Consider the following 15,666-nt stretch of genomic DNA (forward strand, 5'->3'; position numbering starts at 1 on the left):
TTGTTCACAGTGACTCGGCGTGACCATGACTGATACCATATACTACGAGCCGCTGCCACCAATTGCCGCTCCAAAACACGACGCGTCACTGATATTAAGAGACAAGACAAGTCTGCCCGCAGCCTCTCCTCCCAAAACTCAGTCCGTTCCTGAATTTCTTGGCAAAACTGCGCCTCGGATGCATGTCGAAGGATTCAGCACGTGTAATGATATCACCAATCAAAGCGTAAGGCTTAGCGTTCTCAAAAAGGGGCCCGCAAACGGGCCAATCACCTCCATTCATAATTCCGGTACAGCGGGGTAACCACTGTAACATCAGCGGCTGCGCCCTAAACCTCCCCAAACCCAATTCAATTCAAATCCTCCATCTCCATCTTCTCTCAAGCATCTCTCCTCAACCGCACGCGACATGACGCCATGCGCCCTTCCCACGCAAACATCGGCTTCTGGCTGGTGTGGTTCACCGCCCTAATCTGGTCCTACCGCAACTCCTACGACGACCCGTCCTCCTTCTTCTACAAGTCCCGCATCGCCTTCAACCGGCGCTACTCGGCCCTCCGCGAAAAACAAGTCGACGCCTACCTCGAGCGCGAGATCTTCCCCGTCGCGCACAAGCAGCGCACCGAAGTACAAGTCGACAATGAGTTCCTCTGCATCGGCATCCCCAGCATCAATCGCACGACGTCGGGGTTTTTAGCGCATACCGTCGGCAGTCTTGTTGATACGTTGACGCCGAATGAGCGGAATCAGATTCACATTGTTGTTCTGCTGGCGGATAAAGATCCTACGAAGCACTTTGCTTACGGGAAGGATTGGTTGTTCGGGCTTGCTGATGATGTTTTGGTGTATTCCAACGACTCCAAGACCGAGTCGAAGCTCAATTACAAGGTCCTTCCCCACGATGTTCGCGGTATGGGACGCAGCGACGATCGCGTGGAGAACATACGACTTGATCACTCGGTCCTCTTCGAAGCGTGTCGAAGACGCGATCCGACGTACTTTGCGCTTATTGAAGACGATATAATAGCTTCGCCCGATTGGTTCACGCGGTTTAAAAAGGGTGTCATCGAGGTTGAACAGAAGGCGACCGATGCGCATAAAGATTGGATGTACCTGCGACTGTTTTACTCCGAGATCTTTATGGGCTGGAATAACGAAGAGATCTTTGACTATCTCAAGGTCGTCATCCTAGGATACACAGCTTTAATAGCCTGTCTTCTCCTCGCCCTACGATGTAGACAGCGCCGCCACAAAGTTGTTTTAGGGAAGGCCCTCCATTACCTGAGGCTTACCGGGACGTACTATCAACCACTTGATCTGATCTCAGCCTTTTCCGCTCTCATAGTGGCGCTTAGCTTGATCCATCAGCCTCCACCGACTCTTCACACGCTCCCCCACGGTGCGCGAAATGCCACGCTACGGCTGCTGTGCGCAAGGCCTAGTATTTCCGAACCATCACCTACAGAACCTGCAGGATTTCCTGCGCGAGCCGCCGTATCAGTTCCCAGGGGATATGATCATGGAGGATTACGCGCGGGATAACGGGCTGAGCAAGTGGGCGCTTGATCCGAGTGTTTTGCAGCATGTTGGGCTGGTTGAGTCGAGTGATGGGCCGCGAAGGGCGGAGGTATGGAATTTTAGTTTTGAGAGGTTGAAGGGGTCATTGTCGCGATAGAGATACCCGATATATGTATATACTGGTCTGCGCATTTGTGAAGACGGGGACGGTCGCGTTGGAGTGTGGCGATCAATCGGCTCACGCGATGGGAGCAGGCTTCATCAGCGCGTCGCTATCTGTACATGACGTTCAATTGATGCATCGCAATAGATAAAAGTTATTATTCCCATATCATTCCAGTTCTTTGCGGAAATACACACGTTCAAACCCGTCTTCCTCCCTCCTCCCAGTCTCCACGAACCCCATCTTAAGGTACAGCCCCAGATTCTCAAACATCTTCACATTCGTATACAACTCCAACGCATTGCGACCTCGCGACCTCGCAAAGTCTTCAGCATAGCGCATCAACACCTTTCCGTAACCTCGACCCTGCGCACTTGGGTTAACTACCAAGTTCTCGATCTTTATGGTGTCGGAGTCTGGTTCGTGTTGGAGAACGAGCGCGCCGACGGGGATTTGAGCGGCGTGCAGGATAAAGACGTTGTGGGCTGTGAGAAGAGATGCGTAGTCTGCTGTCATTGGGGCTGGCGGTTTGCCGATCCGAGGGATATATTTCTCGTATGCTGCGTTGACGATAGTCTTAATTGAAGGTATGTCGCTCGCTTGGGCGCGGGTGAGCGTGAGGTCTGGCGAGGTGAATGGAGGGTCGGCAGCCATGACGTCGCGTTCACGATTGATGGGTACTCAGATAACGCAAATGACAGAAAAGATGCTGCAAAGATGAGATTCAATTGACATTCACTTTTCAGGCAATGGCTCTTCTTCATTGAGGACCGGGCCGGTTCAGTGAGTCAAGTGTCAGTGAGTAAGCCTACCTACCCGGCAGTTGGCTGGTTGGACGTTGATCATGACGCGCATAGCGATTGAGTACCTAAAACACAACGACTGCTAATGCGTAAAGTATACACAATATTTCTGTGCTTAACGAGACATAAATATTTGTTAGTTCATCTAATAATATCGTCATTTGAGGGCCTCTTAAACTGAATGACCCACAGAAGGAATCCTCTGGCTGATGTGAGCCACAACACTACTGCGGAGAATTAATCAGAACCCGCGACATTTTCGTATAGCGTATCGATCTAGGAAGTAAGCCAGGCCATAAGCCAAGCTTTAAAATTCGCATGCTTGTAACCTAAACATGTTCCTTATCGCTAGTAGCTGAGCATTTAATTAAATAAATACGCCAAAACAGATGGCTGAGTGACACTAGCGGACTTTGGGATCGTCATCCTTGAAAGTCCGCATACCGCCGCAACCAGCATCTCCAGAAACGTCTACGAACTCCCTTTATATAAGGGTCGCTTGAGCCTCATTACTCTCTCACGAACCAAACTTCAGCACAATAGACGCAATTAAACATGAAAGTCCTCTTCCTCGGCGCATCAGGCTCCATCGGCAGCGAAGCCTTCCGCCAATGTCTCTCCCATCCAAAGATTACTTCAGTAGTCGCATTCGTGCGCCGCGCCCTCCCCGCTGATGTATCAGATCATGCGAAACTTCAGACTGTCATGATAAAAGACTTTTCAAAATGGTCTGAAGATATTCTCCTCCCGCACGTCGACGCCGCTGCTATGATTTGGTAAGTTGATCTTGTTATTGTGAAGGAGGGTTTGAGGCTGATGATAATAGTGCCATGGGCTCGTATAGAGGAAACGTCAACGTTGATATGGAGTACCCCCTCGCTTTCCAAACTGCCTTCGCGCCTCTTCTCGAGAAACAACCTAAGCGAGAACCATTTCGGTTTATTCATCTCAGTGGGAAGTGGGTTGTTCAGGAACAAGATGCGAAGTTATGGGTTAATGACTACCCTCGTAAACTCAAAGTACGTCCCCCTCCCCTCTTATCTCACCACCGCTGACAGTTTCAGGGCTTGTATGAACTTCGCTCACTAGAGCTTGCGAAAGAGCATGCAGCTGTTTGGAAGGCTTGGATGTTAAGACCTGGCGGTGTTATTACCAACAGGATGAGAGTGCCTGGGTATTTGGCTCAGTTGCTACTGGGTGATGATTATGTTATTCGGAATGAGGAGCTAGGTGCGTTCTTTACGTATTTGGCTGTTGAGGGGAGTGAGAAAGATGAGTTTGTTGTTTTGAATAGAAGGATCGTTGAGGGCGGGAGGGAGTATTTGAAGAAGATGACATGACGGACGGGGTTAAGAACTGTACCTTGAATTGACAGAAGGCTCACATATAAGAGCTGCATGAGCACTAATACTCTGTTATAATCTTAAACTTGGTTTAAAATGTATCCATAGAATCATCAACAGAGCTCTAGCGGTATATCAACTCGCTGTCTTATTCTCGGAATCATTTGCCGGAAATAATAGAAAGATAGTTCTTTGTCGGTAATGCCGAAAACTACAAAATAGAGATTCATTTATGCCATTCGAACTCAGTTAAGTAACAAAATACCGGTATTAAAAGATTCTTCGATAATTCCTTAGCACTATTTTAGAACCGCTCTGTAGTAAACCTACTCTGCCGCGTCATTCCGTTCTCAAAGCATATCTATAGCTCGTTCCGGAGGCTTGTATCCGCCCTCCTCCATTTTCATCAAAGAGAACATGGCGCGGAGAATCTGTGGTAAAGGTCAACGTTCGATTAATCTCCCTTGTGAAAGAATGGGACGAGACGCACGCTTAAGGAAAGGTGTTTTATAACACCGAGAAATCTTTCGTTTCTCGGCCGTGTCTCAGAACTAAAGGCTGAGGTCAGAGGGAGTGAATATACAATAAGTAAGTGGTATTTTACTGTACCTTGAAGAATTTTCCTCGCCTTGAAATTTTATTAATGCCCCCCTTCTAGCTAGGTCGTGAAGATGCCACATAAGCAATAATGACTCATAAATAATCGCCGGGGCCGAAGCATATCTGATAACTGGGAAGGATCTGGCAGATCCCACTCTTCCCATCTATATTTACCCACGGGTTCATCGTCAGGTCGAGGTCTGCATCAAAGGTCCGGTATTTCCTGTAGCTTTGGAGAACATGATACTTGCAAATCACTGCCTAACAGCTTAAGTGTCTTATCTAAGCTTTGCTGAAGGCGCCTCTCTGGGGTCTGAGACAAAGTGATATCGAAGACCTCTTGAAGTTGTTGCTTGATAGATGGCTTCAATGCTAGTGTTCCATGGGCGATTCTTTTAGCTTCGTCTTGGATGCTAATACGATGTCCTCCTACTCGTAGCGCGTCTGCCTCACGGATACTGTTGTGGAACTCGTCAGGATATAAAGTCTAGAAGCATAACAGCTCATAGGAATAGATATCTTTCAGCTTAGCTTCCCGGAACTTGATCTCACCAGAAAAATATTCTGGAGCATACCATGGCTTCGACTTGGGAAGACGAACGAGATCCTCCTCTGATTTACCAAAGCAAGAATAGTTGAAGTCAGATAATTTCGCACAGAGCGACTCAGCCTCCTCATAGATCAGCACGTTTTGTGGTTTGATGTCGCCGTGGAAAATATCTAAATACTTTATCAGTGTCAGTGCGCGTTGTAATAACCTTGAAGAGTTCACCTTCCTAATGCATCGCTGATATCGCTGAGCCGATTTGGGTACACACTTTTAGTCGAATGGCTTTGTCACTTACTAAAAACTCCCCTGAAGCCATTCAACGTATCAACTTACCCTTGGTGCCGTGACCATAATCAGTACCGGCCAAACCTCTCCATCTTCTTAAACATCAAATCCGATCCCTTCTAGATTTATGTTGTTCTAATGTGACCTGATCGTGGGGAGACTCAGTATCACCAACTTCGATATCAAAACTCTGTAGAGGCTCTCTTTGTTCTCAAAGCTCAGGGATGCTCTGTCATATGGTTGGAGAGTCGCTGGTAGACTTTGACGGTAAGCAGTAAATCTTTTGATTGCAAAATCCGAGTTCAGGGTCTGGTTATATGGTCTCACATCACCTGTTGCCCCTTTGCCTAGTAACTCAAGTCGAGCATCCAATTTCCAATCCGCTGGCATGAAACCAACTTTTGCACATTGAGCAATTGTCATGAAGAATATGAAATTGGCATGGAACCCAGCAAAAATATTTTCTTGGGGTGCATCACTGTGTTCTGTGCTGACAGGCACGGATGTATGTCTGCCAGAATCAATATCTGAGCCCTCATGCTTGATCTCTATAGTATAAAAAAGCAGGACTCACTTCACTCCCATATTCGCGCGTTGATCTTCCTCATCATTGAGAAACTTTTGAATCTCTGGCTTTCCGCGGGCCAGCCAGCAGGCCTGTCGGCCGTTGCCATCAAGTATCATAATATTAGCTCCGTTTTTAACCAGGAGGGCCACCATGCCCTTGATATGTTTTTTTGATTCGTCTCCCAGTACGCTGCAGTGGAGTGGTGTTCGGTCGTCCTTGTCTTGGCAATTCGCATCAGCACCATGATGAAGTAGTCGCCTGGCCAGCTCAACGGAGCCATATCCAACAGTATCATGGAGGGCTGTTCGCCCTCCTTTGTCAGATATCTATCGCTTTGTATCCCCACCAGCCTCGAATAGTGTCTCCAGAATCAATTTGACTGCCGACTCATGTCCTCTTTTAGCTGTGAGGTGAATGGCGGTCTGTCCATACGCATCCACGGCTTCAATGACAGCCCTAGTGTTACCCAGTTCTTTGGCCCTGACCAACAGTTGCTCTATAACCCCAAGTCTTACGCAGCCAGCGGCAGAGTGGAGAGGTATCCGGCCTTACTCGTCAGATCTATCGATTTCGGCATCTTTCTCAATTAGAAAGCTCCCATCCCTGAAGCACAGTGAAGTGCTGTTTGACCGCTCTAATCTTCCGTATTTACTTTAGCATGCTGGTCAACCAGATAGGTAACAATATCCACCGCTCCACGAGCAGAGGCTTGATGTAACGCACCTATAACAGATGAGTTTGCATACTTTTCGACGACGTCTTTAACCTCGGTCAATGAACCTTGCTTGCACTTTTCTATTAAAACAGCATTTGATTCCATGGTATCGTTGTTGATGCAGCCGCAAGACATTGAGTTTGAATCGTATGACTCCGGCAAGGACGGAAGACTTTTCTGCACTTTAGAAGTAAGAGGCCGTTGGCCTCTCTGAAGATCTAACATCTTTCGGCACAGAGATGGGATGTCAAGGCGCCAATGATCTGCGCCAATGTCATTATGGGCTGAGTCTATCCAAAGATGAATATGCGTAAGACTTTGGGCATAGGAATTCTTTTTGAGGTTATTAATATTGTGGGTCTTTGATTGTTAGGCAGCAATCATATCGAGAAAGACAGCTCCTAAAGCAAGGATGTCTGCTGATCTGCCTCGACTGCTCCCTTCTTCTACCTCTGGTGCGCAATGTGTCGGCGATCTCGATCGGGCCAGCTGTGGTATAGCTGTAGACAGTGTGGCAAGCAAGCCCATGCTTGATATTCCAAAGTCTGCCAGTAGTATCTTATCACCATGGACTAAGATGTTTTTTGGTTTGATGTCCCGATGTCGTATGCCAATACCATGAATAAACTCTATCGCATTGGCCAAACAGTAAAACCATTGGTGGATTCGTTTTTGTCTTTCTTCTTGCTTCTTTGCGAACAGAGGCGCGCGTAGATATTCGTCTAGATCCATATCCGTGTCGGCATCACAATTGCTAGTTCTATGTTTTTGACTCCCTCAGACGATAGTTCAAATGCATGACTGACTTTGACCACGTGATGACTCTGAGCTTGGCGGAAAATGTGAATTTCTTGAAGGAATTCGCGCTTGGCGGTCTGTACATCTTCAGTCTTGCTTATTATAAATGTGTTCATGATGTAATCCCATGTGGAGCGTCCCGGACGTTTGGCATCGTATATACATATTCGGTCTGAGATGGGCATGGAAGTATTCGTTGTCTCAAACGGACGCTCGGCATCTTTTTCGTCATAACTTTCGAAACGTCGCATTGCCTTGATTAACAAAAGAGATAGGACTTGGGTTACTTGGTAATAATAAATATCTTTACCGTTACTAAATTTAGCGAACAGGCCAGTCACGTCGAGCGTTGAAACCCATATAGGATCAAAACGACTCCTGGAGCATGTGTAACACTTGTTTCGCTGACCTTCTTATGTCTAACTCTTCTGCTCTGCTCAAGGATCGGAGGGAGATTGCGCAAGTCTTTTGCAGTAGTAGTAGGCTGATCTCTTGCACGCAAGTTTGCAAACTGATGGATGTGGTTTACAGGAACTGTTACTAGAGTTTTGAAAAGTGAAATTTTGGAATTGTTATTTCAGGGGGGGCCATGCCGGTATTGGAATATCTAGCCGCCTTGCATCACTCGGACCGGGGTCCCTGCCTTACAGCCTGAGTAGTGGAGGCAACCAAGGGAAAGAGAAAAGTGGAAACTACAATTTGAAGATCACAGAGGACAGGCTACTACTGTACCAGTAAAACGTGAGGGCTTGAAAGTGGCGATAGTACATCATCTTGAGCCGCCCTCAACATACTGTTGAACACAGGGTGGTTTGTAGACACTGCCTTAAGTTAGGCATCGCCTCGTTAGGTATGTAAGGACATCGGCTGGTCCACAAATGCGAGTGGCGGGCTATAGATGACAGCACATAACCGTGGCCGTTTCCCAGGTCAACTGCCCAGCAGCCTTTCCTTCCCATCGTTCAATACTTATCCAGACCTGGAATTTCTGCTTAGTAACCTCCTATAGACGCGGAGAAGACAACATAAACCATGGACATTTTTGGAACTGTGATCACCGCGGGAACCCTGATACTAGACTTTGTCGGAGCCTGCGCAGTGTATTCCGACGATGCAAAATCTCTGAAAGCACACATCGAGTGGGATCTGCGGGCTCTGAGCACAATCCGTCAAATTTCCAGCAAAGGAAAGACCAGAATGCTAATAAGGAGTTGTCCGCGGAGGATGAAGCACAACTCAACCAAAGAGCGCATTATCTTGACAATCTCGTCGGCAAGGTTTATCAAAGCCTGTATAAAATCAGGCGGAAGGGTCTTTTGAATGACATCATCAATCGTGGGATGTGGATAGTGCGCCGTGCTGGCCTGAAGGAATTGGAGAGAGAGAGATCTATGCCTGGACACAGAGGTTCGATGTCCGTGTTCTGGGTCTACCAACTGAGCTGAGAGCCATTATCCCATCATCAAGCATTGAAGTGGAAGCTCCAGCACTCATCAAATCCAACAATGGCCTGAAGACATTCTTGAAGTTTGCACCTGTCGCGAAAGACAAAAAGGGCGAAGCCATGCGCTTGGACGACTCAAAAGACCTTGCTGACAGAATTATCGATCGCGGGTAGTACTGTCTTCTGCCATTACGGGAAGGCGAACGACAACTGATTTTTGCAAGTCACAGGGTCTCTCCAAAGCTAGTCCCAGGGATGGCTATTTTCAAAGACCTTGACTCTGAGATGGGATTGTTGGCGGCAGCCCTTCATTGCCTCTCTCCAGCCGCTGATCTGCGGCTACTCAAGGTGGAACGTTATTTCTTCCATGAGGAGACAAACCAATTCATCTTTACTCAAGTGGCTCCCTACCCGATTGTCTCAGCTATTACACTGGAATTGACTATCAAGTACGACTCCTTTCCCGAAGCTGAGACGCTTCTGGATCATCGATTTAAGCTCGCATTGAAGCTAGCGGAATCAGTCTTCTTTCTGCACACGGCCGGATTTGTCCATAAAAACATCTCCACTTCCAGCATCGTGGTTCTCCAACGGCCAGACTCGCCCCTGTCTCTGGAGGACTTTTGTCTTATGGGCTTCGAGTTGATTCGCGGAGTTGACGGGCGAAAAGACGACAAGAAGTCAACTCCGGTGGCGACATATCAGGAAGCCAGACCAATTTGAGAATATGGCATATTCCAGCATCCTGATCGTTTGCCTTGGACTAGCAGCCAGAGATGTACTAAGACTCATGATGTCTACAGTCGGGGAGACCATGACTTCAATTGCAATTTTATCAGGCTTCCCTAGACGTTTCTTACTAATATCTGCACTCTCATCACGAGACCCGTCTTTCCACCCTTCAGACAAAACCATTGTGCGACGCCTACATCATCTAACTTGCTGAGTGCTTTGCATATGATGACAAGTTGGGTGTCAAACCATATTGCATCTCCATCAGCCATTGCGCAATGTCATCCGGTGTTACCCTAGAACAGGCTCCATTTCAATACTTCCAATTTAAACTAATAAGATATAAGTAATAGACATAAATAGTCTGTACTCTAACTCTGGTAATCAACCTTGTAACTGGCTTTCTGCTTGGTTTACTGCCTATCTTGCCGCCTGGCCTTGCACCTGGCCTTGTCTTGATAGGTTAAAACTTTCTATACCTGCCTGTATAGAGGCAATAGGGCTACCTAATATTAATCTGTTAGGGAGGGTTAGTTTAATTCCCCTACTTTTCTAGACATATAAATAATATTATAATTAAAGGAAAGTGGAGTCCATTCCCAGTCACAAATCTAACAAAAGAAACCTCTACTTAAGTCTTTTCCATTTTAACCTTACTTAACTCTGCTTGAGAGGCCTGAATTACTACCATGACTGCGTACCCTAGGCAGGATTATGTGGCACGTGTCCTACCTATTGTGACTTCCGGCAGCTTCCTTGACAGTATTAAACAACTATTTATTTTCTCTGGCATCACTCGATGTTTCTCGCCCATCACTTACGCATCTTCCTTCGCACCTTCCCTCACCTTCTCATTGTCCGACTGTATCACAGTTCCGTGACGTTCGACTCCTATATCGTTCTGGAAGGTTCCAAGTTCTCGCATGTTTTCTGACCACGCCCTTCGTTATATTTAACAAGCCTCGAGATTAGGGCACAAAGGTAGGGGGCGGGGCGAACGGCTTGCCTTCCTTTTCCACGATCCTTTGCACTGTCCTGGCGCAATGTGAGGCATTGTGGTGCGGCAAATTCCATAATATTCGGGCTCCTCTCCACGACCAGTAAGGGACCCACCCTTCAAGACGTAGAGCGATATCAACCGGAATGGAAAGATTCCCAGCCATTTCTTCGTCGTTTAAATCTGGGGGGTCTAATCCCCGTAGGACTATCTCCCCGCCAACATGTTGCCACAAGGACAGTGATTCTCCAGCATGCCGATATTTCCTATGTCTGATTCTGAGGCCCGGATGGGAGGGTGGAATTCCAATGGGAACAACCTGGCTGTATCTGTCAGGGACGGTAGGAATCGGGTCGTATTGCTGCACCAACCGGTAACACTGGATGTGTCGGTAAGTGAACTCATTGACAAAGTCTTGGTTCCCAACCCTTGGAGAGCCAAGGGTTACGCAGGTAATATCCTTGTCTGGCCAACGTATGCTGCACCATAAGGCGCACAAGGTCGCTAAAGCACCCCGAGACTGTGGCCACAGATTTCAATCTTTTTAAAAATTTGGTTTGGTGTGCTTCGCTCCAGTTAGTCGATGCAGTTTAGCAACCTATCGTCCTTCAGAAGATTATTGAAAGCAAGCAAGAAGCCTTCGTGTACAATCACGTTCGGGAGTTCCACATTGGGCCAGTCAATTGTAGTCAAGCCAAAGGAAAAATCTGTCCAAAGGTTCCCCCAGAAACCCCATAATCGCTTCAGGTTGACATCCTCAAATCGCACCGGCAGATCGGTTCCTCTAAATGCGAGGACTAGAGTGTCGCCATTGCGGGCACCCAAGTGTACATGCGTGTTAGGAGTGATGGCCGTCCCTGCGTTTTTCCAGACGGCAGTCTCTATTTGGAGTTTTCGGAAGGCAACAGGCCCATGCAGATCGATTGCGCCCATACGAAACTCGGCTCCGTCTTATTCTGATATGCCCAGAAGGCATATCTCACCAGATGGTGGATGCCTCTTAGAACACCGGCCATGGCTTCGTGGGTATTTCCCTAGGAGTCATCCGTGTCGTTTCTGGATTCTTAGAGGGGATGTTAGAAGCATATAAAAGGCAGATTAGCGGGGATCCATATTTAGGCTCGTAGGTTAAGAGGCCTGGCCTCATCTATAACACTGTTTAAAAAAAAAAAAAAGCAAGGGGAAGGTTTGGTTAAATGCATGGTTGCGACGTTGTCGAGGTGCTGGCGAAATAATATGGCCTGTCAGTGTACATTGTCACATGCATAACCTTTCTATCTTGTGGGTTTCACATGCATTTTTGTTCTGAGGCGGAGATATAGTTTACAAATCATCTAGCGAGTACGCTGGGGTAATCCTTGCAGACACTAGCGGAGTAACTGCTGTTTCACATACCAGACTCTCGGAGGGAATGAGTTAGAAGGGCTAATGCCACATCTGTATAATAAAAAGAAAACCGAAAACGGAAAATATATGAGACAATAGAGTAAAAATGTTGGCTGATAGGCCGGCGATAACTGTCTCTTACTACGTAATGCATTTTATAGGGCCATCCATACCTGCACGGGTACCCGTGCAGATAAGAGGGGAGCCCATACCTGTGTCAACCCTGGTGCCCACAGCCGTTGGCTGGATGACTCACACCGAGGTAAAAAAAAAAAAAAAAAAAAAAAAAGAATTCACATATCTCGATATAAACACATACATCTATACATCCAGATTAGCCGCAACACTTATCTTAAATTTTGTTTAAAAGTTAAGATCCTCTACTATACAGACCGAAGTATAGGGCTTTTTATCATGACTTGTTCGATTCAAGATGTGCTAAAGCACTATGAATACGATCCTTCTATAGTTCAGCGCGTTGGGAAGCGCACATTCGAGAAGCTTCCTCTGCAAATTGAGCCACCGGATCCTGCCTGGCCACAGCAGTTCCAGACCCTCAAATCTATCATTCAGGAAGCCCTCGGTCATAAAGCCTTAAGCATCAGCCATGTCGGGTCGACTGCCGTACCTAACCTACCGGCTAAGGCTATTATCGACATTGACCTGACGGTCCCCGATCCGACCGCTGAAGCCACCTACATCCCAGCCCTAGAGTCTAAAGGTTTCCAGTTCCTAACGCGTGAACCTACGTGGTATGAGCACCGCTTCTTTAATACGAACAATCCTTACTACTGCAACTTACATGTATTTGCACATGGAACGGCCGAATTAGTCAGGCATCAAATTATGAAAGAATGGCTTACTACGCACGAGGACGACAGAGAGCTATATGCACGAACGAAGATGGAAGCGATGGAAAAGAGTAATTTACTTGGAGAGACAGTAATGCAGTATAATTTCCGGAAACAACAGGTTATTCGAGAAATTTTAGAGAGAGCTTTTAGGGCTCAGGGATTTCTTAAAGAGAATAAAAATTAATGATTCTATTATCATTAGTGTCTAGTTCTATAGACTTGCTAACGACAACAATAACGATGTTTTAACTTTGTTGTTTAGGCTAGATAGGCATTTAGTTTAATCACTTTTCGGCGATGATGCCTTAGCCATGCTCTCTACTGGTACGGATTGTGTCCGATTCAGGGAAGTAGTTATCACATTGCGAAACTCTGCAATAGAGTGTCCTGAGAGCTACTTTCAGTCATTGCAAAATTTCAAAGCCATGCAAATGCTTGCAGGCCTTAGTTCAGGGGGAGTTATCAATGCTCACCTCACTCTTAGCTGAATTTTAGGAGGTCACCAGAGCTACCACTGAAAGTGACGGACACGGACAAATTTCCGATACAGCATTACGAGGGGTTTATTATAGCCGACGCTGTTTCTTGATCAGATCTCCATTGTATTACGAGTGCCGCAACGGCTGTCCAGACAGGTACCTCCCTGAATCATTGCGCTTTTCAGTCTACTTGGGCGTCAAGCTAATGATCGTGACAGAGCATCTGCAGACCGTCCATCGGCTGCCATCAAAGCTAACGGAAAGGTAAAAATAGGATCTTCAGTTTCGCTCTTGAAGCATTCGAATCGTCGGCTTTGTACGCAATGTTTTGCTGTCGGTTTGAGCCATGATGACTGCAACCAAGATCATTTCCATCGTTGGCATTATCAAAACCCAAAGAATAAAGGTACGAAGTTTCTAACTACACTTCAGTCTTAATGTGAAAATCTAAGCTTGGGCAATAGGCACAGCAGAATTTCAAAAGGAGCTCAGTAAAAAGGAAAATAAGAAGTATTTTAAGGATAAATATAAATCTCCATCCAAGAACCTTTTAAGAGAGGTACTGAGATTTACTCGAGGGTACAAGGGTAGACCTCAAGCATTACAGGGAATTATAGGAAAACTGCATCTAATACACAATACGGCTTTAATCCTATTCCTGCCCTCAACTAACACCCATGGATTATCTCAGCTTAAGTCAACTGCCAAAGGTATTATGACCCCAGCAGGACATTTCCACCTAGCCCTGATGTTTGGGCCAATTATTTTTGGGTCAGGTGTTCCGAAGTAAGTCCCCTTCCAAAAAGTGTGTCGGGCCTGTGATTGAGGGCATTCTACAGTACTCGGCGCGGAGTGTTGATAACCCCACGGCCTCAGCCCACGTTGTTCAGTTCAACGGCGGTGGCAGAAGCACTTGTCGACGAGGTCCAAGACAATCCTCTAGGCCTGTTTGCGGATTGCGCTATATTCTACCAGGACAAGGAAAGCAAGAAACGTGGGTTCTACAGGGAACACAGGCGGGTATCCTCTAGATCAACACTCGCGTGCCTGAAGCGTATTTACGGCGGTTCATTCTCGGGCTATCCAGCAAGTGGAAACCTGAAAGAGGCTGCTGTTATCCATTGTTTGATCAAAGTCGCTCCAAAGTGCAAATACTCATCAAAGAGAGTGTCTGCCCAGCGGGAACAACTTCACAGATCAGCTAGAGAGCTCATAGTTCATATCAGACAGCTTCTTGGGGTGGAAGTTGAGAAGTACCTTCGCCGAATCGCCAAGCTCCTCATGGATTCAAGGATGAAGATGTCCTGGAATATGTGGAGAAACAACTGCCAGAGGTTTGTCAACCAGCTTCTCGGCGGCAAGGACTTCGAGTATGTTTTCCCACGGCTTCCTCCCAATTTTGGATCTCGGACACAGGCCGGTGACGCTGAACAGTTTCGTTGGCCAAGATATCTCATAAGTTTTGGAGGGCACATTGAAGGATTCGGCATCAGCCTCGATCAGCCCAACAGTGTCCTTACAAACTTTTGCAAAAACAAAAAGGTCGACTATGACATAATGGAGTACCTCATTGTAGCTCACTCCAGGCTTTCTAAATCCCTCGCACAGCTCGCCTTGATTGACTCGAATACTGACGCTGGCCATGCTGCAGTGCTCGAAGCCAACGCTCTTTGGGAACTTCCTCTAGACACTCTATCACTGCTGCAATTTCAATTGACTCAGCCTCCTCACAAGTATTTTGCCAAATCTGGCGAATCTGGCGTATCTGACAAGCCACTGACACACAAGCAGTGGATCGACAACCGTCTTAGTCTTTTACGACTTCTTGACATATTTGCATCTCTTACCGGAGGTCTGGGAGTTGCACTGCTATCCATGTTCACCAGGAAGCCAAATCTCATCTCGAAGGTCACTATCCCCAAATCTCTTGTTTTTGGGGCTGCACGAGCTGACGAGGTCATTCGCACACTCCGGATCTCGCCTCTAACCACCATCTACCTCCTTTCACGGCGCGGCGGCACGGAAGCTCTCTCCATCTTTAATGATGAAGCCGCCAAGTGGAAAGAGGAGTTGGAGATGAAATTAAGCATGTTATTGCAGAAATTTAGCCAACAGCGCGCGCTCAAAGCATGCATTGCGTTCGCCACAATCTACGTCCACAGGGTCAACAAAGCTCGGAAGGGATTTACAGGGGTGCCACTACTACCGCTACTATTGCTTCCTCAGACGATAGACAATTCAATTAAGTCATGGAAGCAATATCAGGGCGGTTGGTTTACATTCGAGGTCGGGGATATAATGCTTGCACAACAGATTTTAGGGAAAACTAAGAATATCCGTAAGTAAAGTTTACTATTAAATAGAAAATCTTATTAAATACTAAATAATATAAAATCTTAACCCTCGTCACTAGACGAAACCTCTCAAAAAT

General features: G+C 46.7%; 9 protein-coding genes across 9 annotated transcripts; 5 read left to right on the plus strand and 4 right to left on the minus strand.

The window, feature by feature from the left end:
* Positions 1–354: 354 nt before the first annotated feature.
* Positions 355–1,542, plus strand: FOXG_15744 (uncharacterized protein; the record flags this gene model as incomplete). The annotated part of the gene is made up of 1 exon (XM_018395861.1): positions 355–1,542. Exon 1 carries the CDS (start codon positions 418–420, stop codon positions 1,540–1,542), a length of 1,125 nt encoding a protein of 374 aa, XP_018256153.1. The 5' UTR covers positions 355–417.
* A 229-nt stretch (positions 1,543–1,771) lies between these two features.
* Positions 1,772–2,474, minus strand: FOXG_15745 (uncharacterized protein). Its single transcript, XM_018395862.1, has one exon. The coding sequence runs from the start codon at positions 2,333–2,335 to the stop codon at positions 1,850–1,852; it is 486 nt and encodes a 161-aa protein (XP_018256154.1). The 5' UTR covers positions 2,336–2,474; the 3' UTR covers positions 1,772–1,849.
* A 565-nt stretch (positions 2,475–3,039) lies between these two features.
* On the plus strand, positions 3,040–3,824 carry FOXG_15746 (uncharacterized protein; the record flags this gene model as incomplete). Its single annotated transcript, XM_018395863.1, has 3 exons — positions 3,040–3,260; positions 3,311–3,503; positions 3,549–3,824. The coding sequence occupies 3 exons, from the start codon at positions 3,040–3,042 to the stop codon at positions 3,822–3,824; spliced, it is 690 nt and encodes a 229-aa protein (XP_018256155.1).
* A 1,090-nt stretch (positions 3,825–4,914) lies between these two features.
* FOXG_22128 (uncharacterized protein) lies at positions 4,915–5,293 on the minus strand (the record flags this gene model as incomplete). The annotated part of the gene is made up of 2 exons (XM_018402526.1): positions 4,915–5,154; positions 5,273–5,293. 2 exons carry the CDS (start codon positions 5,291–5,293, stop codon positions 4,915–4,917), a joined length of 261 nt encoding a protein of 86 aa, XP_018256156.1.
* Positions 5,294–9,042: 3,749 nt separating this feature from the next.
* FOXG_15747 (uncharacterized protein) lies at positions 9,043–9,510 on the plus strand (the record flags this gene model as incomplete). Its single annotated transcript, XM_018395864.1, has 1 exon — positions 9,043–9,510. One exon carries the CDS (start codon positions 9,043–9,045, stop codon positions 9,508–9,510), a length of 468 nt encoding a protein of 155 aa, XP_018256157.1.
* Positions 9,511–10,336: 826 nt separating this feature from the next.
* On the minus strand, positions 10,337–10,444 carry FOXG_22129 (uncharacterized protein; the record flags this gene model as incomplete). The annotated part of the gene is made up of 1 exon (XM_018402527.1): positions 10,337–10,444. The coding sequence occupies one exon, from the start codon at positions 10,442–10,444 to the stop codon at positions 10,337–10,339; it is 108 nt and encodes a 35-aa protein (XP_018256158.1).
* A 399-nt stretch (positions 10,445–10,843) lies between these two features.
* On the minus strand, positions 10,844–11,566 carry FOXG_22130 (uncharacterized protein). The gene has a single exon (XM_018402528.1). It carries the CDS (start codon positions 11,447–11,449, stop codon positions 11,093–11,095), a length of 357 nt encoding a protein of 118 aa, XP_018256159.1. The 5' UTR covers positions 11,450–11,566; the 3' UTR covers positions 10,844–11,092.
* A 628-nt stretch (positions 11,567–12,194) lies between these two features.
* FOXG_15748 (uncharacterized protein) lies at positions 12,195–13,148 on the plus strand. The gene has a single exon (XM_018395865.1). It carries the CDS (start codon positions 12,317–12,319, stop codon positions 12,938–12,940), a length of 624 nt encoding a protein of 207 aa, XP_018256160.1. The 5' UTR covers positions 12,195–12,316; the 3' UTR covers positions 12,941–13,148.
* A 1,368-nt stretch (positions 13,149–14,516) lies between these two features.
* Positions 14,517–15,581, plus strand: FOXG_15749 (uncharacterized protein; the record flags this gene model as incomplete). The annotated part of the gene is made up of 1 exon (XM_018395866.1): positions 14,517–15,581. One exon carries the CDS (start codon positions 14,517–14,519, stop codon positions 15,579–15,581), a length of 1,065 nt encoding a protein of 354 aa, XP_018256161.1.
* Positions 15,582–15,666: the final 85 nt, after the last annotated feature.

This window comes from Fusarium oxysporum, chromosome 8, assembly GCF_000149955.1.
Source record: "Fusarium oxysporum f. sp. lycopersici 4287 chromosome 8, whole genome shotgun sequence".
Taxonomy (NCBI): Eukaryota; Fungi; Ascomycota; class Sordariomycetes; order Hypocreales; family Nectriaceae; genus Fusarium; species Fusarium oxysporum.